Source organism: Ovis canadensis, chromosome 14, assembly GCF_042477335.2.
Source record: "Ovis canadensis isolate MfBH-ARS-UI-01 breed Bighorn chromosome 14, ARS-UI_OviCan_v2, whole genome shotgun sequence".
In the NCBI taxonomy this organism is placed as follows: Eukaryota; Metazoa; Chordata; class Mammalia; order Artiodactyla; family Bovidae; genus Ovis; species Ovis canadensis.
In genome coordinates, this window is record NC_091258.1 from 59,701,489 (window position 1) to 59,722,038 (window position 20,550).

General features: G+C 52.7%; 1 protein-coding gene across 2 annotated transcripts in view; it reads left to right on the forward strand.

The window, feature by feature from the left end:
* WDR62 (WD repeat domain 62) overlaps positions 1 to 16,799 on the forward strand; it is a 49,665-nt gene extending 32,866 nt beyond the window's left edge. For both annotated transcript variants that reach the window (XM_069550354.1, XM_069550355.1), the window contains exons 14-32: positions 1,605 to 1,672; positions 1,787 to 1,908; positions 2,637 to 2,712; positions 4,000 to 4,111; positions 4,351 to 4,414; positions 5,119 to 5,244; positions 6,798 to 6,931; positions 9,154 to 9,206; positions 10,407 to 10,625; positions 12,427 to 12,554; positions 12,852 to 12,955; positions 13,283 to 13,390; positions 13,662 to 13,796; positions 14,178 to 14,292; positions 14,389 to 14,515; positions 14,598 to 14,649; positions 14,810 to 15,430; positions 16,198 to 16,355; positions 16,450 to 16,799. In XM_069550354.1, coding sequence (XP_069406455.1) covers positions 1,605 to 1,672; positions 1,787 to 1,908; positions 2,637 to 2,712; positions 4,000 to 4,111; positions 4,351 to 4,414; positions 5,119 to 5,244; positions 6,798 to 6,931; positions 9,154 to 9,206; positions 10,407 to 10,625; positions 12,427 to 12,554; positions 12,852 to 12,955; positions 13,283 to 13,390; positions 13,662 to 13,796; positions 14,178 to 14,292; positions 14,389 to 14,515; positions 14,598 to 14,649; positions 14,810 to 15,430; positions 16,198 to 16,355; positions 16,450 to 16,713 — 2,786 coding nt within the window. In that variant the 3' untranslated portion in view covers positions 16,714 to 16,799. The remainder of the gene's footprint in view (positions 1 to 1,604; positions 1,673 to 1,786; positions 1,909 to 2,636; positions 2,713 to 3,999; positions 4,112 to 4,350; positions 4,415 to 5,118; positions 5,245 to 6,797; positions 6,932 to 9,153; positions 9,207 to 10,406; positions 10,626 to 12,426; positions 12,555 to 12,851; positions 12,956 to 13,282; positions 13,391 to 13,661; positions 13,797 to 14,177; positions 14,293 to 14,388; positions 14,516 to 14,597; positions 14,650 to 14,809; positions 15,431 to 16,197; positions 16,356 to 16,449) is intronic.
* The last annotated feature ends 3,751 nt before the right edge of the window (positions 16,800 to 20,550 follow it).

Genomic DNA, 20,550 nt, shown 5'->3' on the forward strand with positions numbered 1-20,550 from the left:
TTCCAAAAAGTGAACAGAAAATCTGTGAATAGTTTACAGCATAATACAGTGACTATCTACATCAAAGTTCACAGTCGGTAGGCCTGAACTAGACACACCCCTTGTTTTTAGCTAGAGATTGTTCTGATTGATCCTGGTCCTAATCTTGCGAAACACGTGGAGTCTCCACCCCAGGTTAGGAAGCAAAACATTACCAGTAACTTCCAGGCCCTCTCTGGGTTCCTCCCACACACAGGGCTCTCTCCCTTCTAAGACCAGTGACTCCCACTTGAGTAACATCTTAGCTTGTAATGTCAGGCCTGGGAGCTTGCAAATGTCCTGTCATGAAGGAGCAGCATCCATTGTACCAAGGCTCTACGTGTTTTATATTCGCTCTGTCTTTTCATCATCACCACAACTCTGTGAGGTAGTTGTGCTCTGATTATTCCTCTTCTATAGAGAGAGAAGCCTAAAAGCAAGAACATCGATAGTACCTACCAGGTGGCAGCCACTGTCCCAGGGCCTTCAATGCCACTCCACGGGGCAGTAGCTGACACAGGCTCATTGAACAGACAGGAAGCTGAGGCTTGGAAGAGAAAGCTTGGCTTCCGAGCACAGTGTTTAATAACCAGAGGATGCCTGGATCAGCCCTGGCCTGGTCCTGACTCTCTGCACCCTGGGACAAGGACTGTGTAACTCTGAGCCCCTGGGTTCACATTTGCAAAAATGTGGCTGGTGACAGTCAGGAGGGGGAGGCTCAAGTGGCATAGGGCTTGGCCTGGGATCTATGTGGATTTTTTTCTTTTTTGGCTGTGCCACACGGCTTGTGAGATCTTAGTTCCCTGACCAGGGACTGAACCCAAGTCCCTTGCAGTGGAAACGTGGAGTCCTAACGACTGGACCGCCAAGGGAGTCCCTGTACGGATATTCTGATCATTCTTTTTTATATTATTATTTGTGGCTGAGCTGGGTCTTCATTGCTATGCAGGCTTTCTCTAGTTGCAGCAATTGGTGGCTACTCTTCCCTGTGGCACACAGCCTTCTTAGTGCGGTGGCTTCCCTTGGTGTGGGGCACGGGCTCTAGAGTGCATGGGCATCATTAGTTGTGACGCACTGGCATCAGTAGTTGTGGCGGACGGGCTTAGTTGCATGTGAAATCTTCTTGGACCAGGGATCAAACCCATGTCCCCTGCATTGGCAGGCAGATTATTACCCACTGGACCACCGGGGAAGTCGTTCTGATCATTCTTGATGGCATGAGCCTCCCAGCAGTCTGCCTGTCTCCTCTTGCTGCCTGCTTCAGTCACGTCTCAACTCTGTGGCTTGAGTCACTTTTCCGAATCCCAGATTAAGCCTGGTGCCCCTGCTATACCCTGGCCTGTTTCCCTGTATGCTCTTGCTCTGCAGAGGCCTGCCTTGCCCACTGCACTGTCCATACATCTTCACGCACATGGCTCACAGCTTACAGAGTCCTCCCACCTGCCAGCACTCCTGTCACCTCCTCCAGGAAGCCCTCTGTGATGCCCAGCAGAGTTCCCTTATAGTAGGGTTCCCTAGCTAGGATCCCTAGCCCTAGTCGGGCTCAGAGGGGCCCAGCCCTACCTCATGACGGCCTCCTCCTCCAGGCAACAGAGACATCCAGATGATCAGCTGTGGCGCCGACAAGAGCATCTACTTCCGCAGTGCCCAGCGGGTAGAGTGGGGTGGCCTCCTTGGGGGCTGGATGTGGGGGCTCCTCGGGGGTGTCCTCTGAAAACCCCATCTGCAAACAAACAAACAAACAAACAAACCCCATCTGCCTTGCCAGGCCTCGGATGGACTGCACTTTGTCCGTACCCACCACGTAGCTGAGAAGACTACCTTGTATGACATGGACATCGACATTACCCAGAAGTATGTGGCCGTGGCCTGCCAGGACCGCAATGTGAGGTGAGGAGCTGCCCTGGGCGGCTCGGTTGGCCTGGCCTTGGCTGGTCTCTGGGCAGGGCCTTTGTGGGTCTGTCTTCTCATGAGTTTTCCTCCCCTGCCCATCAGTCCCTGAGAAGCTGGGTGGAGTGGAGGGACCCAGTGGGTGTTTCTTAGGAGCTGGGCTCACCCAGGCCTTGTCTCCAGGTCAACAGTGGGTTCCCTGGCTCTCAGGAGCCTGCATGGGGTAACCAAGAGGTGCTGGCATGGCTCGTAAACCATTCACCCTCGTTTCTTGAGTACCTGTCTGCAGGGAAGAGAGAGGGAGTCCCTAGCCCTGCCTCCGTGGAGTGCAGGGGAGGACAGATAGTGACAGCATGGAGTGGTCAGGGCCGGGATGAGGAGAGCCCAAAGGCTTCGGGGGACCCTGGGAGGACATCCATCCCACCTGGGGCTCAAGCAGGGATCACAGGAAGGGATATCTGAGCTTAGACTGGGAAGGATATGGAGGAATGAGCATGTCCTAAGAGATTCTCCATCTCCTGCATTTGCTTATTCAAATTGGGTGCCAGACATAACCTCCGTGACCTCAGCCTGAGACAGGGTCCCATTCCCTGATACGGGGTTTCAATCTAGGCAGCGGAGGAAAAGAGGTACTGGGGGCTTCCCAGGGAGAGGAGGCAGCAGGCAAGGTTGGAACGAGAAGGGGTGTGGGTGAGGCCGCGTTAGCCACTCCTGCCCTCCCCTTCCAGAGTCTACAACACCGTGAACGGGAAGCAGAAGAAGTGCTACAAGGGCTCCCAGGGTGACGAGGGGTCCCTGCTGAAGGTGAGGAACTGGGGCCCTGGCTGCAACCACCGCCAGACACACACACACACCCCTGTCTATTTCCTGCCCTGTGGAGCCATCTGAAATATGGGTCCTCCTTGGCATGGGATCAATGGATCACATGCTGGCCAGCGTCCACTCAGGCCTGGCTGACTAAGGATGCTTGGGAGCCAGGAGTGGCCCCAGCAGCTCTACATTTATTTACTGAACCCTTCCCCAAGTGGGGGTGTCCCTGGTAGCTCAGCTGGTAAATAATCTGCCTGCAATACAGGAGACCCTGCTTTGATTTCTGGGTTGGGAAGAGCCGTTGAAGAAGAGATAGGCTACCCACTCCAGTATTCTTGGGCTTCCCTGGTGGCTCAGCTGGTAAAGAATCCTCCTGCAATGCAGGAGACCTGGGTTCGATCCCTGGGTTGGGAAGATCCCATGGAGAAGGGAACAGCTACCCACTCCAGTATTCTGGCCTGGAGAATACCATGGACTCTATAGTCCATGGGGTCGTAAAGAGTCAGACGCAACTGAGCCACTTTCTTTCACTTTTCCCAAGTGAGGACATTTAAGTGGTTTCCGTTTGAGTGGCAATAGAGTGTGGTGGGAAAAATCAGAGAGGTCTGGGGTCCCTCTTCAAATTTCCCCCCGGCCTGTGTTATCCAGAATGAGGTGGGAACCTTCTCAAGAGTCTCTGGACTAGGGGAGTTGTTATATCCGGAGTCAGATCCTCTAAAAGTTGTGCCTCGGGCTGTCTGTGACCGTGGGTAAATGTCATCTCCTCTCAATCCTATTTCATCATCTCTAAAATGCAAATAAAAATAGTCTCTATAGGAACCTCTCCAGAGGTCCAAAAGCTAAGACTTCGCCTTCCAGTGCAGGTGGGTAGGTTCAATCCCTGGTTAGAGAGCTAAGATCCTACATGACTCATGGCCAAAAACCAAAACATAAAATAGAAGCAATATTGTAACAAATTTAATTAGGATTAAAAAAAAATTTTTTTTTTAAGCCTCTACCATAGGGGTCTGTGGGGGAAATAAATCCACATACAAACAGTACTTAGCACAGGGCCTGGCCGCCATTAGTACCATTGTGGAGGTGGTTAATTTCTTTACCTGTGAAATGGGGACAGGAGCTTCTACCTACCATGGGGTGTGTCGTGAGGCTAACTTGGGATGAGTCCACGTACCTAGCACCCAGCACAAGGGGGTCCTTGGTCAGTGGGGCTGTGATATTGAGACCCCGGCCTCTGGGAAGAAGGAGGCCACTCCAGTGTCACGTGGGCGCTCTTCTCGGCAGGTCCAGGTGGACCCCTCCGGCACCTTCCTGGCCACGAGCTGCTCTGACAAAAGCATCTCAGTGATTGACTTCTACTCAGGCGAGTGTGTTGCCAAGATGTTTGGCCATTCAGGTGGGTGTGCCCCTCTGCTTGGGACCCCTTCCCACCTGCCCTCACTCAGCCTTCTAGCTCAGAAGGCTAGTGCAGGACTTCCTTGGTGGTCCAGTAGTTAGGACTCCCTATTCCCAATGCTGAGGGCCTGGGTTCGATCCCTGGTTGGGGAGCTAGATCCCACATGCTGCAGCTAAGACCCAGAGCAGTCAAATAAATAAGTGAAAAAGACCAATGCAGCTTCTCTGCTCTACTTGCAGAAATTGTCACCGGCATGAAGTTCACCTATGATTGCCGTCACTTGATCACCGTGTCCGGAGACAGGTGGGAAAGGCCTGGAGGCTGCCTGGCAGGGCCTCCCTCTGGGAGAGGGTGAGACCTATCCTATGGGGAGAGCCAGGGCTCAGACACTAGAGCCCGGTGCCCACAGCTGGAACTCTGAGCGTGCCAGCTTACTCTCGCCGGACAGTGTGCCAAGCCCTGAGTTCAAATCTAGATCTGCTTACTTGTGACCCTGAGCAGGTCATTTCCCCTTTCTGAACCTCTGTAAGAGAGAGATGAGCCCGAGACTTAACCACTGGAACCAGTGGTTAAGACTTCAAGCTTCCATGGCAGGGGGCAGGGGGTTCGATCCCTATTCAGAGAACTAATATCCTGCATGCTGCATGGTGGGGCCAAAAAAAGAGAGAGAGATGACCGCGTCCACCTTGAGAATCATAGGTGAGAGTCAAATGAGATGACGTGTCAGTTCCTTAGCACCTGGTTGGTGTCCTAGGGCATCCCTTTTGTCACTCTGTTCAATTTATTACCCTCTCTCACGGATGTCTTCTGTGGGTCTTGAGGTCTTCAGAGCAGCCTTGGTTTACTAGGGGGCCCTGGACCCCACCAGGGTGTAGACCTGCGCTGAGCTGATGGGAGCTATTTTCCAGGCCAGGGAGTAGGGGCTTGGCTACGGTGACGCAGGTGGGTTAGATGACTTCTGTATTCACCGTTCCTTCTCCTTCCACGTCTCTCCTTGGCCTCTGCAGCTGTGTCTTCATCTGGCACCTGGGCCCTGAGATCACCAACTGCATGAAGCAGCACTTGCTGGAGATCGACCACCGGGAGCAGCAGCAGCAGAACACGAAGGACGGCGCATGGAGCGGCCACCCCAGGTCCTGGCAGCCTCCTATCCATTCACCAGAGGGCTGTCTTCTTGCCCCGGACCCCGTGGGGAGTGAGGCTGCGGACACAGGCAGGGCCCGGACAGCCCCAGGCCCCAGACCCTGCCCCTTGTGCTCTCAGGGCCTCAAAGAGGAGATGAGCTTTGTGGGGTTCTGGTTTTGGTTTTCATTTATTGGGGTATAGTTGTTTTACCATGTTGCGTTAGCTTCTGTTATATAGTGGAAGTGAATCAGCTATATTTTTGCATGTATTCTCTGGGAAATGGACTTTGAATACGAAGTTACAGTAACAAACATGAGAAGGGCTTTGAAGTGTAAAAGCGCAAGTGCTAGGAGAGCCTGTGAGCACTCTGGTGCGGAGCCCTCGGGGCTGTGGGGACTAGAGGAGGCCCCCGACCCAGCCCTTGGTGCAGAGGGAGGAGGTCAGGGAAGGGTCCAGGAGAGCAGAGATGTCTTCTTAATCTTTAAATGGAAGTTGTTCTTCCACTTATACCCCTGAGTTTCCTAAACCTATTTCTTACGTCTTTAAGTTCCAAGACCAGTTTTATTTGGAGTGAATTCCTATTCTGGTCTTTGATTTGGGATTTTGGTTTGGAAGTTTCACTTCGAGTGGGAGGTGTTAAATTTTCTTCTCTCCTGTCCCTGGAGCTGTCCCTGTCTCTCTCTCTTTCTTTTTATTTATTTATTTATTTATTTATTTATTTATTTTTGGCTGCTCTGGGTCTTCATTGTTGCACACGGGCTTTCTCTAGTTGTGGTGAACTGGGGATGCTCTTCCTTGCGGTGCACACGGCTTTTCATTGCAGTGGCATCTCCTGTTGCCGGGCACAGGCTCTAGGTGCGTGGGTTTCAGTAGTTGGTGGTGCACAGGCTTAGTTGCCCCACAGCATAGGGAATCTTCCCAGACTGGAACCCCGTCCCCTGCATTGGCAGGTGGATTCTTAACCACTGGACCACCAGGGAAGCCCTCTCTCTCTGTCTTGAGGCTTTGCCTTTGCCTCCCCCTGGGAACCAGGCCTGACAGAGCCTCACTTTCTGCAGTCATCTTGAGGTGATGCAGATCTAGGCACCAAGGGAGTGGACAGCTCTTCGGCCCTCATTGCTAACCCTGCTTTTTGGAACAGGAGCCAGCAGCTCAGGACTCATGCCCTACCATCTGCTTTGCTTTCTATTCCATTGCTGTGGGCCTTGAAGAGTTTGTCTTATTTTTTGAGCCCAACCTTTGTTGTTTCTAGTTGCTAAGTCATGTCCAACTCTTTTGCGACCCCATGGACTGTAACCCGCCAGTCTCCTCTGTCCATGGAATTTTCCTGGCAAGAATACTGGCGTGGGTTGCCATTTCCTTCTCCAGGCCAGCCTTTGTTACATGTCATCTATTGTGACAGTTATGTTTCTAGCAGAGGGGTTGTAGCAGGTGAGATCTCCCAGCCCTGTGTTGACCAGAAGCCAAGAGTGTGTTCTTACGGACCCAGCCCTAGGCAGGTCCCCTCTCCCCACCCCATTTACCTGTGTTTCTCTCCTGCCATCCTTTTTCTTGTCTTCAGACAGGAGATATATGCGTCCGTGCCTAGTGAGATTTGCTCCCTGAGCCCTGGAGAGCAGACGGAGGATGAGCTGGAGGAAGAATGTGAATCTGAAGAGTTGCTGAAGACCCCATCCAAGGAGAGCTTGGATCCAGGTTGGGAAAGGGGCCCTATTTTGAACTCTTAGCAGAGGGATCATTGCTGGGTTTTGGCCACTACTTTCACAGCCTGACACATATTGAAACTCAATAATCACATCAGTCAGGACTCTTTCAGGGTCATAGCAACTAGACTCTCACTGGCTTAATTTAGAAAGAGGATTTATTGGTTCCTGTAATGGAAACTTTGAGAGTATGGGTTCAGGCCTGGCTGGATCCTGGTAGTCAGGTGACGTTAAAAAATAGATGTTTCTCCATCTCTTGCCTCTGCTTTTCTCTGTGTTGACTTTGCTCTCAGGCAGACTCTCCCTGTTAAAGGGGCAGAGTATCTCTGGCAACTCAAGGTTATAACACTGTAGAGAAGAAAGCACCTCTTCCCCAACAGTTTGGAGTCCTCTGCTCATGACTTATGTTCCTGCTATAAGTCACCAGCCCGTTTCTGATCCAGCCACTGTGATTGGCCAGCCCTGAGTCGTGTGGTCATCGCTGAGGGCAGAGGCTTTAGCCAGTTCCACTTGAACCATGTGATCAAAGGCCAGCGGTGAGTGTAAGGGGCTGTCCCAGGGGAAAAACAGGGTGATGTTAGCCAGAAGACAAACCAGATTCTCCTGTTCAGGCAGAAGGGAGAGAAGTGGCTCAGCGAGTTTATGAGAGGCCAGGCCCTCCATGAATTCCTGCCTCCTTGCATATTGCCTTGGCATCAGCCCTCATGTTGCAAGATGGCTGCTGAAGTTCCAGCCATCAGAAACATGATCGAAGAGGACATTCCCCTCCTGGAATCACCTTTATGGGGCTTCTTCTTTCCCAGAAGCCCCTGCAGGCTTCTTGCTGGTCATGTTGGCCATGATAGCTCCAGCTGTGAGAGAAGTTGGGAATGGTGGCTAGCCTATGTGCTCTTAGTGAAGCTGGTGGGCTCTGCCAACAGGGAGGAAACAGGCAGGGGCCCCCTGGATGGCTGATTGGTAGGCAGCAGCCATGTGAGAATTCAACCTGGGGAAAAAACTAGAGAGTAAGCTCATTCTCTTTGTCACCACCCTCACATCCAGTCCAACGTCTCTTCCAAGGTGGCCACTCTTAGGATTTTGGTGTGGATCCTTTCAGGCCTTTTTCTGAACATTAATATACATAATATACACAGGGAGCATCTATGTCTACAAATTATATTAGACTTCAGATATTCTTCTGTATCTTTTTTTCTCTCACCGAGATATTTTCTTTTTTCTTTTAAAGCTTTATTTATTTACTCTTATTTTTTAATTGGAGTATAATTACAACATTGTGTTAGTTTCTGCTGTACAGCACTGTGAATCAGCTGTATGTATACATATAGCCCCTCTTGAGCCTTCTCCCCCATTTGGGTGTTTTCTGACTTTACACTGTTGTGACCGAGGCTGTGCTGACCACCCACCCCCGCCCAATGCCCCCTCCTTGGCCATGTGTGAGGGTGTTTCTCTAGGACGAAGTTCAAGGACAGGCGCTGCTGGATCCCAGGATTAATACACTTCTTATTTTAAAAGATATCCCCAAGGGCCCTCCAAATCCAGTGATGGCCCCAGCCAGCAGTCAGTATTGAGCCCACTATTTCCTCATACTTTTGCCAATACTTGATAGTTTGAAGCCTTTTAATTTTGGTCAATCTTAAGCTAGTGGTAAAGAACCTGCCTGCCAATGCAGGAGACGTAAGAGATGCGGGTTCGATCCCTGTGTCAGGAAGATACCCTGGAGGAGGAAATGGCAACCCACTCCAGTATTCTTGCCTGGAGAATCCCACAGACAGAGGAGTATGGTCCATAGGGTCACAAAAAGTTGGACACCACTGAAGCGATTTAGTGTGCGTGGGGAAAATATATCCCATTGTTTAAATTTGTATTTCCCATGAGACTTCCCCGGTGGTCCAGTGGTGAAGACTTCGCGTCCCAAGGCAGGGACTGTGGATTTGATCCTTGGTTGGGGACTTAAGATCCCACGTGCCTCACATCCAAAAAGAAACTGAATGTAGACAGCAGAAGCAATATTGTTAACAAATTCAGTAAAGACTGTAAAAATGGTCCTCATCAAAACAGAACTCTTTAAAACAAATGTGCCTTTCCCTGACAGCTAATGAGGCCAGCCATCTTTGGATGTGTCATTTCCTGTGTGGTCTCTGGAGAGCTGCCTCTTTATGTTGTGGTCTCTTGACTTGTGTATTCTGTTTTCATGGATGTTCTGTGTCTCTTCAGATCCTCAGTGCCTGCTGACCAACGGCAAGCTGCCGCTCTGGGCAAAGCGGCTGGTGAGTCTGCCCGGGGAGCGGGACACTTAGAGGCTAACAAAGTACAGGTGCCCTTTCCCCCTCATGTCTTTACTTTCCACGGAGAATCCTTATCATGGTTTCAGTCTCTGATTAGACAGCCCTTCATTCATGCCACAGGTATTTACTGCATGCCTAGCCTGGTGCCTCAGTGGTAAAGAAACCACCTGCCAAGGCAGGAGACACAGGTTTGATCCCTGGGTCGGGAAATCCCCTGGAGAGGGAAATGGTAACCTACTCCAGTATTCTTGCCTGGGAAATCCCATGGACAGAAGAGCCTTGTGGGTTACAGTCCATGGGCTCACAAAGAGTTAGACACAACCTAGCAACTAAAACAACAATAATAATTATTCACAGCACACTTGCTCTGTACAGGTTCTGTTGAGTCTTTTATATGTACTATTTAATTATCATTGATGTCTGGGCTTTTCATATCCCCTGTTATTTCACCGATAGGAAACTGAGGCCCAAAGCGGTTAAGTAACTTCCCCAGGATCACACAGCTAGGAATTAGAGAAGGTGGGATTGACCCTAGAAGGCTGGCTCCAGAGCCCAGGTTCTCAAGCACCCATCCTTCCACTGTCTGCCAAGCAAGTCTTAGTAGGAGGCAGTGGTAAGCAGGATCAGGGAAGCGGCAGAGAAGAAAAGTGTATGTATCATGGGTGTGTTTGAGTGGTAGAGTTGCAGAAATGTGAAGTGTGAGGGACAGAATAAGAGGAAGAAGGAGGACCTGAAGGTTTGGGGCCTGAGTAGCTGGGAAGAATCACTGAGATAGAAGACTTTAGGTTGAGTTGGTTTAGAGGGAAGGGTCAGTTGTCTTCAACATGTTTGCTTTGAAAGATTGCTAAACATCTATGTGGAGATGGGGAGCAGTTGCATGAGGACTTCTGAAGTTTAGAGCTAGGTTCGGGACTTCCTGAGCAGTCCAGTGGTTAAGACTCCTGTGCCACCACTGCAGGGGGTGCAGGTTCAATCCCTGGTCAGGGAACTAAAATCCCACAAGCCATGTGATATGGCAAAAAAAAAAAATAGCAAAGTTCTGCTTTAGACAGATACCTGCAAGTTGTTTCTGAGTGAGGTTTAAAGCCACAAGGCTGGAAGAGGGTCTGTGCAGTGTTCCTCACCCTCACTGGAATTAGCGAGCACTTGGCCAGCTGCCTGAGCGTCCCCTTGTCCCCTCAGCTAGGAGATGACGATGCAGCAGACAGCACAGCCTTCCATGCCAAGCGCAGCTACCAGCCGCATGGCCGCTGGGCAGAGCGGGCTGACCAGGAGCCTCTTAAGACCATCCTCGATGCCAGGGACCTGGACTGCTACTTCACCCCCATGAAGCCCGAGAGCCTGGAGGATTCCGTCCTGGATGCGATGGAGTCACAGAGACTGGCAGGCCTGCTGAGCGAGGTATGGACTGCTGGCCCCAGCCGCACCCATAGCACACATGCCACGACTGCCAGTCAAGGACCTTGGGCCTCAGCGCGCGTGCATTTTGAAAATAAGATTGACCATCCCACTCTAGGAGAAGGGCATGGCAACCCTCGCCAGTATTCTCGCCTGGAGAATCCCTTGGACAGAGGAGCCTGGTGGGCTATAGTCCATAGGATTACGAAGAGTCAGACAAGACTGAAGCAACTTAGCAGGCAGATGCCACTCCGAGGATGTGAGAGGGCAACGAGATAGCAGTGAGCAGGTGGATGAGCCCTGGGCCTGGTGCACAGGAAAATGTCCAGAGCAGACCAAGAGTCAGGGAGGCGCTCACTTGGGGGTCAGAGCTTGGGCCCAAGGGCAGGCCTGTACCTGAGTGGAGGGTGTTTGAGCAGGTGGTGCCCTGGGCCTACCCACTCCTGGCTATGTAACTTGCAGCAAGGCTTGATTCTCAATTCTCTGGTCTTTGGTTTTTAAAAATACGATCATTTCAAAAAAGACAAAAAAAAAAGATGACCAAGAAAAAGGATATCAAAAAGTCATTTTTTAAAATGGTCATAGGGACTTTCCTGGTGGTCCAGTGGTTAAGATTCTACACTTCAAGGGACTTCTGTGGTGGTCCAGTGGCTAAGATGTCTTTCAGGCTCACAATGCAAGGGATAAGGGTTCAATCCCTGGTCAGGGAACTAAATCCCACATGTTGCAACTAAGGATCTCTCACTGCAGCAAAGACCCAGCACAGCCAAATAAATAAAAACAAAACAATATCTTAAAAAAGTCTCCACACTTCCAAAGCAGGGGCCATAGGTTTGATCCCTGATCAGGGAACTAAGATCTCACATGCTGTGGGACAAGACCAAAAAATAATTTTTTTAAAAAAGTTAAAAATGGTCATTAAAAAAAGAAGCCCTCAGAGGGCTTTTACAGTTATCCAGGGCCATAAACAGAGTCTGGGCCCAAAAAAGGTGCTAACACATCTTTAGATCTTATTCTGTTATTTTCCAAACAAAATTCTTTTTTGATACAAGTTTTCTTATGTAAGTTTTCTGATCCTGAAGCTAAAGCTTCAGTACTTTGGCCACCGGATACAAAGAGCCAACTCATTGGAAAAGACCCTGATTCTGGGAAAGATTGAGGGCAGGAGGAAAGATGGGGGCAGCAGAGGAAGACATGGTTAGATAGCATCACTGACTTAATGGATGTGAGTTTGAGCAAGCTCCAGGAGATAGTGAGGGACAGAGGAGCCTGGTGGGCTGTGGTCCATAGGGTCACAAAGACTTAACAGCAACGTAAGTTTTCTTATGTGGCATAATATAAGCACAATTAGGTGCACAGGTCATAAAACCACAGTTTGCTGAATACCTGTATACACACTTAGGTATCCACCCCCTAAGTCAAAGTATGTAGAGCATTTTCTGCCTCTTGATCTTGGAGGACTCCTCTGCCCGTGTAGTCAGTACCCTCAGTGAAGTAACCAGCATGCTGACCTCTGTCCCCGTGGATTGGTTTGCCTGTTCTTGAACTTCATATGAATAGACTCTTACGGGGGGGAGCCATACCTATTCCTTATCTGTAAAGGGGCAGATGAAATGGAGGAGCAGCAGAAAGCAAGCTCAGTACAAGCTCAGTACGGCCCCGCCCAGGTCTTGCCTCACAGGGAGCATCCGACAGTGAGGCCTGCCATCCTTCCCGTCGCCACCGGTGTGGGTGGCAGGCCTTGCAGCTGACATGGGCCCGGGGATCACGGCTGCCTCTGAGGCTGCGCTGTCTTCACCCACAGTCCGAGAGTCCCCAGGAGGATGGCTGCGGGCACCCTTCCTTGTCACCCCCACAGCGAGAGTCTTCTGAGGCCAGCGAGCTCATCACCTGCCCCCCGGAGACAGAGGTGACAGTCACAGGGAGGGACAGGTGAGTTCCTTAGTTGGAGAGAGGAAGCCTTGACTAGTAGGCACACCCTGGAAGAACTGCGCTCCGCTCTCCCAGTGGGCCTGAGGGAGGGAGGCAGAGGGCTGAGGCTGCAACCTGTTTCCCTGGTTCCAAGAGGAGGTGCATGGAGGCCGCCTTTGGTGCTGGCAGGAGAGGCGAGGCTGTGCTCCCAGCAGGAGCAGGTGCAGATGTCCAGGGCTTCTGGGTAGGGGCCAGGTGTTTACTAACCAGTGTGTCATTTTTCCCTCTCCCTATCCATCCCTCACCCCCGGCATGCAGTGAGTACTGTGCGGAGGAGGTAGTGGAGGCGTGCGGAGACCAGCAAGGGAACCCCTTCCTCCCAGTCCCCTCAATCGGCTCGAAGGACCGGAATCCCCCTGAGGGTGAGTGAGCACCAGCAGGACACCTTGCAGTCATCTCTTCATCTGGCCAGACCCCTTTCTTCCTGAAGCTCAGAGTCTGTCATAGAGACAGACATCATCCCTGCTGTCTTCACCCTAGACTTCTGGAGCCCAGCTGCCCACCAGTGGGAGCCCAGCTCTGCATCTCTCTTGAAGTGTAGCCTTGCTGGTCCGTAAAATAGGGCATGGGTCCTATAGTCCCCCTTCTTCAGATGAAGGAACTGAAGCCCAGAAACTTGTAGCCTCCTTACCTGACTCACCCAGTCAGGGCCCAGCCTTGGGCCCCTGACCCTAGCCACTCTCTTCCAGACTCGGGGGAGTCAGAGGCTGACTTGGAGTGCAGCTTCACCACCATCCATTCCTCTCCTCCACAGCCAGACCCAGAACCTCAGTTTGACACAATGCCCCCCATACCAGGTAAGCAGCGGCCACATGCAGAAAAGGGCGGTGCGTGGGCCTGGCCGAGTGATGGCTGTAATATATAACCACTGGCCATACCTCAGTCCTGCACCCCCAATTCCCTCCCCTAGAAGACAGCCATTAGCCCCGCCTTCTCCACCTGGTGGCCATAGGGTGTGTGATGGGCGAGTCCAGCTTCCTCCATCGTTAAACGGCTGGTGGCTCTCTCAGGGCGTCTTCCATGACTCATGGTGTTGACGTTTCTCCCCTGCCCACGCCCTCTGCCCAGGATGCCCAGGGACTGCAGGAGAATTGCCCAGGCCCGAGGTGCCAGGCATATCCAACAGCTCCCTGCCCCAGACCCCTGAGCAAGAGAAGTTCCTCCGCCACCACTTCGAGACGCTTACTGATGCCCACCCTGAGGGTAAGCCCTGCCCCTCTCTGACACCTGCCTGGGCGCACCTAGGACTGGGCTCAGTGTGGACGTCCCCAGGGTGCGGCTTTCCCTGGCAGGGCTGGCGAGAGTGGTGGGAGGGCGTGCATTTTACTTTTTAGTTAGGGACTGAGCAGCACGGTATCCTCTGCCAGCTCGATTCGCTCCCAAGGTGTGTGTTGTCTTTTTATTTTTGACTGCATTGGGTCTCAGTTGCATCATGTGGGATCTTTTCCTGGACCGGCAGGGAAGCCCCATGTTATCTGTTGTTGAGGGTCTCTGAGGATCTGTCTGCTGGTCTGTGGGGTCTGCCTGGGCCCAGGGCTGGCTGGCTGGAGGGTTTCTGAGGGCTCCCTTGGCATCTTGCCCTAGAGCTCTTCCTCGGATCCCTGAGAGACCTGAAAGCCTCTGAGACCGAGGATGACTTCTTCAACCCCCGACTGAGCATCTCAGCCCAGTTCCTCTCCCGCCTTCAGAAGACATCCAGGTGGGAACGGGTGAATTCGTGAACTCTCCCGGCAGGGCGGGGCTGTGTGCCCCTGAGCACCCTGAGGGCAGCCACTGCCACCTGTTTACCTAACAGGTTTCCCCACACCTTCCCTTCCCGACTTCCCCGGCACCTCGTGAAGTCCTCAGAGGTCAGACTCATGGACCTCCAGGGCGAGCCTCCAAGAGTGGGTGCTGGCTCCACCTCCCCAGTCAGGACCAACGTGAGTACTGGGGCCACCTCCCTCGAGACACGGGGCTTGGGAGCCGGGAGGCCTTGTCCTCACTGCAGGGCTGTGTTTGTAGGTTGTTCCTGGAGGAAAGGCTGAGGAGACGCTGGAGGTGTGGACCCCAATGTGTGAGTGTCCCCATCTCCCGGTGGAAAGCCCTGTGTGGCTCACTGAGCCGTGGTGGGGATGGCCAGGGGCCACTTGGACCATGCAGCCACGCTGGGTGGGGGCCCCTGTCTGTCAGCCCTGAGCTGGGCTGTGAGAGCAAGTCACCTGCTTCCTTTCCAGCCCCCTGCCTTACGGGCCTGGCGCCCTGCATCCCCTCCTCTTCTGCGCTGCCCACAGACAAGAAGCCACCAGCACCCACAGCCCTACCCGCTGCAGGCCTGGCTCAGGGTGTCCACACCCCCACCACCCGCTCCCACATGGAGGCCACTGCCAGTTCCCATGCCAAGATGTCCCGCAGCATTTCACTGGAGGAGCTGGCCTCCCTGAGCCAGGAGTGCCAGGCTGTCACCACCGCAGTGACACACAGTTCTGACAGTGAGGGCCGAGAACCTGCCCTGCCCTCCCGGGGCAACCATGAGGCCCGCGCCAGCCTGAAACTCAGCCTGTCGAGCATCTGTGACAGGCTCTTGCTGCCCCCACCCCAACTGGAGCCTCCTACCACGTGTGTCTGGTCCCAGGAGCCTGTGGACACCGAGCGCAATGTCACTGTTACGACAGATGGTTTCCCAGCCCACAGCCCTGCAGATGGGATCACCTCGAGGCTGCACAAGTCCGCCTTTCTCCCAAGGTTCCTGGCCCCTGTGCGCCTCGATACCCCTGTCCTCCCTGACAGTCCCCCGCTCCCAGAGGCCAGGCCTAGGGTCCTTGGCAGCATCGCCTCTCTCCGGGAGCCCAGCCCTGGTGAGTAGCATCCTTAGGATGAAGGATTGGCCCCTAAGCTCATCCCATGTAACAGCTAGCTCAGCTCCAAAGGCTACAGGTGCTATGCCATTCATTCATTCATTTCCTTACATATTTAGTGCTTACTTGTATATATTGGGCTTTGTTCTGGGCCCTGGGGACATGGGTGTGCTAAGTCTTTGCAACCCCATGGACCAATGCCTGCCAGGCTCCTCTGTCCATGTAGTTCTCAAGGCAAGAATACTGGAGTGGGTTGCCGTGCCCTTCTCCAGGAGATCTTCCCGATCCATGGGAGCTGGTGGTAAATGAGACTACAGAAATTAATACCTTAACTGGGGGAGATGCCCTGTCTACATTTTTTTATTTTAAGGAGAGGGGAAGAGTGGCTTTATTACTTTGCCAGGCAAACAAAGGGGAAACGCAGTAGGCTAGCGCCTCAAGAATTGTGCCCCCTTCCCTGACCAGACTAAATCTATAAGGAAAGGGTTAAGTGTATCATAGCGAGGTGCGCTATGGAGAGAAGGAAGAGAAAGAAAGGGTTTAGGGAGTGACAGGTGGCTGATGGATGGTGAATGATGAGAAAATGTTTCAGCGAGAAGATAGCATTTGAGCAGAGACCTGCAGGAGGGTTGGGAAAGGAGCCCTGGGGACTGAGGAAAGTGTCCCAGGAAAAGGGGACAACAGTTGGGATCGGCCCAGCCACCCTGGCCTCTTCAGATCAGCTGAGGAGTAAAAGTGTCTTTCTCATTTCCTCCCTTCCACCCCAGAAGTGCCCAGTCCAGTCCAGGACTGCCCTGGACACTGGGAGGACCCCAGGGCGCCAACCAGCTTCCTGCCTCCAGACCCCCTGGAGCTGAGCAATGTGGGGACTGTCGTGCACAGACTGCAGGCTGCCTTCCAGGAAGCCCTGGACCTTTACCACCTGGTGAGCCAAGCCCCAGGGTCAGGGGAAAGGGCTGAGGGGCTCCCTGGCACTGCCTGGCCCAGGTGGCCCCTAACAAGGTGGGCGCCCCTTGCAGATGGTCTCCAGTGATGAGGTGAACGCCGAACAGCGGCAGGCACAAACTGAGCTGGCCTCCACTTTCCTCTGGATCCACAGCCAGTTAGAGGCTAGTGACTGGCTGGTGGGGACGGATGTGGCCACAGCCCAGGCCCCGCCCAGCCCAGGTGCTCCCTCCCCGCCTACCCTGTGCCCCCTGGCCAGCCCGGATTTGCGTGCCCTGCTGGAACACTACTCAGAGCTGCTGGTGCAGGCCGTGAGGAGGAAGGCGCGTGGGGACTGAGGGCCAGCAGCCTCTCCACCACAGCCCTGTGTTTCTGAGGAAATAGGTATTTTAAGCAAATAAACAGACAGCTTGCAGAAGTGGCACCTGGTGCCTGTCCTGGTGCATCCACAAAGCCTCATTCAGATGGATGTGGGGAGAGAGGGGAGGAGGACAGCCCAGGGAACTCACTGGTCGTGGGGCACACAGGACTGTTTGGGCACTGCAGGAGTGATGACCTCAGCATCTGGCTCCCACGTTACCTGTCCCCAGCCCACTGAGCTGCTGGTCCCTAGGGAGGGGCCAGCCCTTCTTCCCTGCCCCCTCCCAATGCCCAAGAACCCACTGGAGCCACTATGACCACCGTGTGCCAGATGCTGGCCACCAGTTCACATATCCCCACAATACTGTCTCACGGCCCCTGGGCCAGGCCCACACTGGATCCTATGAGCTCCAGGCTTTTGTTCCCATTTGCAGCAGGGGAAAGTGAGGAAGGACAAACAGGCTCGGCTACTGGACAATCCAGCCCAGGCCACCCAACAGCTGGAGCCAGTAATTCCTTCATCAGCAGGACTGTGTCCAGCTCCAACATCCCATGGGCTTCCAGCTCTGGGACCAGCCTCCCCAGGCAGCAGGCATCTAGCCAATGGTGTATCTGCTGAGAAGACACTACTGGGACCACAAAAGCCTTCACTGTCCTGAGTCTACAAAAGGAAGCGCAGCAGGAGCAGGGCCCTACCCTGAAGCCCAGTCCTATCACGTGTTCTGTGGGGCCCGAACCCCCACTTGCCTGTGAGTTCCTCCAGGCTCTAATGTGATCATGGCTCTCCAGAAACAGGTTCAGAGAGATATCTGGGGTCATGCCTAAGGCCCCACAGAGCTAAGACTCAGACCCAGGCTTGCCTGGCGGTAGAGCCAGGCCCTTCAGCCTGAGGACGTGGCCCTCTGTTGCCCCCGTAAACACTGAACTAATTATGCAGTTGTTGAAAAGTCTTCCCAGCCCCCAGGAAATTCCTGGTCCCATCTCCCATCACGGTTCTGCACTGTTAGGAGTAGAGCAAGGAACAAGCAGTGGCCAAGCAGAGCATCGTGCATTCACCTTCTAGGGAACAAAAGAGGAATTAATACGGTAACTGTGTAACTGCAGGTAAACGGAAGGATCTCACAGTCACTGTGCTGGTTAAAGGCCTTTCTTAGGTGACATTGGAGCAGAGGCTTGATAGAGGGGACAGGCAGTGTGGACAATTGGGCAAGTATCTAGGCAGAGAGAATTGCTAGTGCAAAGGCCCCGTGGCAGGCTCAGATATGAGGATGAAAGGAATAGCAATGAAGCCAGGAGGCTGGAATGGAGTGGGCTCAAAGAGATGGTAGGAGAGGAGGTGGGAGGAAAAATGGATCCTACCAGGCAGGGCCTTGATGTTTTAAGTCATTTTAATCTGGGACTTCCCTGATAATCCAGTGGTTAAGAATCTGTCTGCCAATGAAGGGAATCCCACATTCAACAGAGCCTGTGCTCTAAAGAGCCCTCCGAGCCATGACTGCTGAAATCCATTTGCTCAGAACTTGTGCTCCATGACGAAAAGAAGCCACCGCAATGAGAAGCCCATGCACCACAATGAAGAGTAGCCCCTGCTCGCCACCATTAGAGAAAGCTCTTGCACGGCAGCAAAGACCCAGTGCAACCAAAATTAAAAAAAGAAAAAGAAGTTAAATCCAAGACACATTCACAATACAGGTTTTTCTCTAAATAAAATCCCTGATCTTGGTGTTTGTGAGATGCCCAGTGTTGCTTATTTCACAAGGTTCCCTTCCTTCTTCCTGCCTTAGGGAGCCCAGGCAGCCCAGGACACGTAGGTGGGCCGCATTTCTGTCGGGAGGCTCCCTACCTGGGTTCACAGACCACCCCTCAAGACTGAAGACCACTCTCCCCGCCCTGGCCTGGCTCAGCCCAAGCTGTAAAATCTCTGAGGTGACTGAACACCAAGGGGACCACCTTGAGCCTCTGTCCCTCGTGGATTTTCCCCCTCCTTCCACCTTGTATCATAGTTAAGGTCTTCAACTCTGGAAGCAAACACCTGGCTTAAGGGGCCCCAAACTGTAGGGACATTTGTTACTCTGGATTCTGTTACTGCTCTATTCCACCCTTTGTGAGTCTGCGTTTCACTCCCTGGCTTAGGCCCTCATGGTGGCAACACAGCTGCCATGGTTTCCAGCATACACCCTCACCTAACTAAGAGCAAAGGCACAAAGCTGGGCACCCACCAAGGTTGTGGGGGAAAAGTGCCAAACCTTAGATGCCCTTCCCTTTCAGGGCAGTTGCAGGCAACAGGAATGGAAATGGCTTTAATTTACTTGATTCAGCCATTCGTTCCTGGGCATGCTACTGTTTCAGCAAAATTGGGTTCTTTCAACACAAAGGGAGGGTGGGCGGGCAGTGTGTCTGCCAGTCTCCACTTTCGCCAAGCTCTTCAGTCCTGGAAGGACAAGACTTTCCTTAGACAAACCAACTGGTTAAGAAACCACTGCTAGAGCTTCGCTGTGGTCTAGTGGGTAGGACTTTGCACTACTAATGTGGAGGACCCAGGTTCGATCTCACATGCCGCAACTCAAGAGTTTGCATGCCACTAGAAGATTCAGAGCGCCACAACTAAAACCCAGCACAGCCAAGCAAATACTTTTGAAAAAGGAACCACTGCTGGTGAATGTGTGTGCATGCAGCAGTGTCCAAGCAGGAAGCATGCTCATGTGGGATATTTCAAAGAGAGTTCAGCAGAGGGATCATTTGTAAAGAAGTGGACAGGGGAACCTCAGGGCCAGTACAGTACCCTAGGAAGGTACTGGAGGAGAGCTATTCCTTGCTGCTCAGGCCAGAAGGCACAGGGAGCAAAGTGGAACCCAGAGAGGGGGCTGCCCTGAGGGGAGCTGTGACCCTGGCAAGAGGGAGTCCATCTTCTGTGGGGCCCCCCATTACCAAATCCTACGGAAAGCCAGCAGGCACAGGGGTCCAGGTGATGCTTCCCACCCCGGTCAGCCTCCAGGACCCAGGACAGGAAGGGGATTGGGGGCAAGTAAAGACCCCCAAGCCCAGGGTTCTTCCCTAATGTGTTTTCAGCAACAACTCAGGAACCAGTTGTCCCAAGAGACCTGGTGGTGGGCATGGAAAACTAGACAGCAGAGAGCCACAAAATGGCTCCCATAACCCATTCACCGGCTCGTTCTTCAGTGCCTCTGGGCCCTGCACTCCACAACCGACAGGTCCTAGATACTGGGCCCCCAGACCTGGCCTAGGCATGCCAGGCACATTGCGTAAAGTCCAGCAATTGAGAGATGGAGACACCTAAAATCACATTTCACGGGCTGATTGAAACTCAGATGCTTTCCTAGCCACCCCACCCTTCAAGACTTTGAAACAGGGCTTCCCTGGTGGTCCAGTGGTTAAGACTCCCAAGTTTCCACTGCAGAGGAAGCAGGTTCAATCCCTGGTTGGGGAACTAAGATCCTGCATCATGATTGCTATGTGGCCAAAAAAAAAAAAAAAAAAAAAAAACGACTTTAAACAACCCCCGTTTATCTCTGTCACATGCCAGATTCTATGCAAAGCATTCCCGCCTGATGACCTACATGGATTTTCAACACAAACCAGTGGTAGGAAGACACATCAGTCCCATTTCCAGATGAAGAAACAGGCTCAACTAGACATGGCTTGGCCCAGGTTCCATGGAGATAAAATAGCAAAGCTCTGGGCCCGCAGACTTCCAGTGCTAAACTCCCTTGTTTTTGAAAATGCATTAGCAGGACTGACTCTCCAGAAATGTGAAGAAATGGATAAATATTGCTTCTTTCACCACCAAGCCTTTT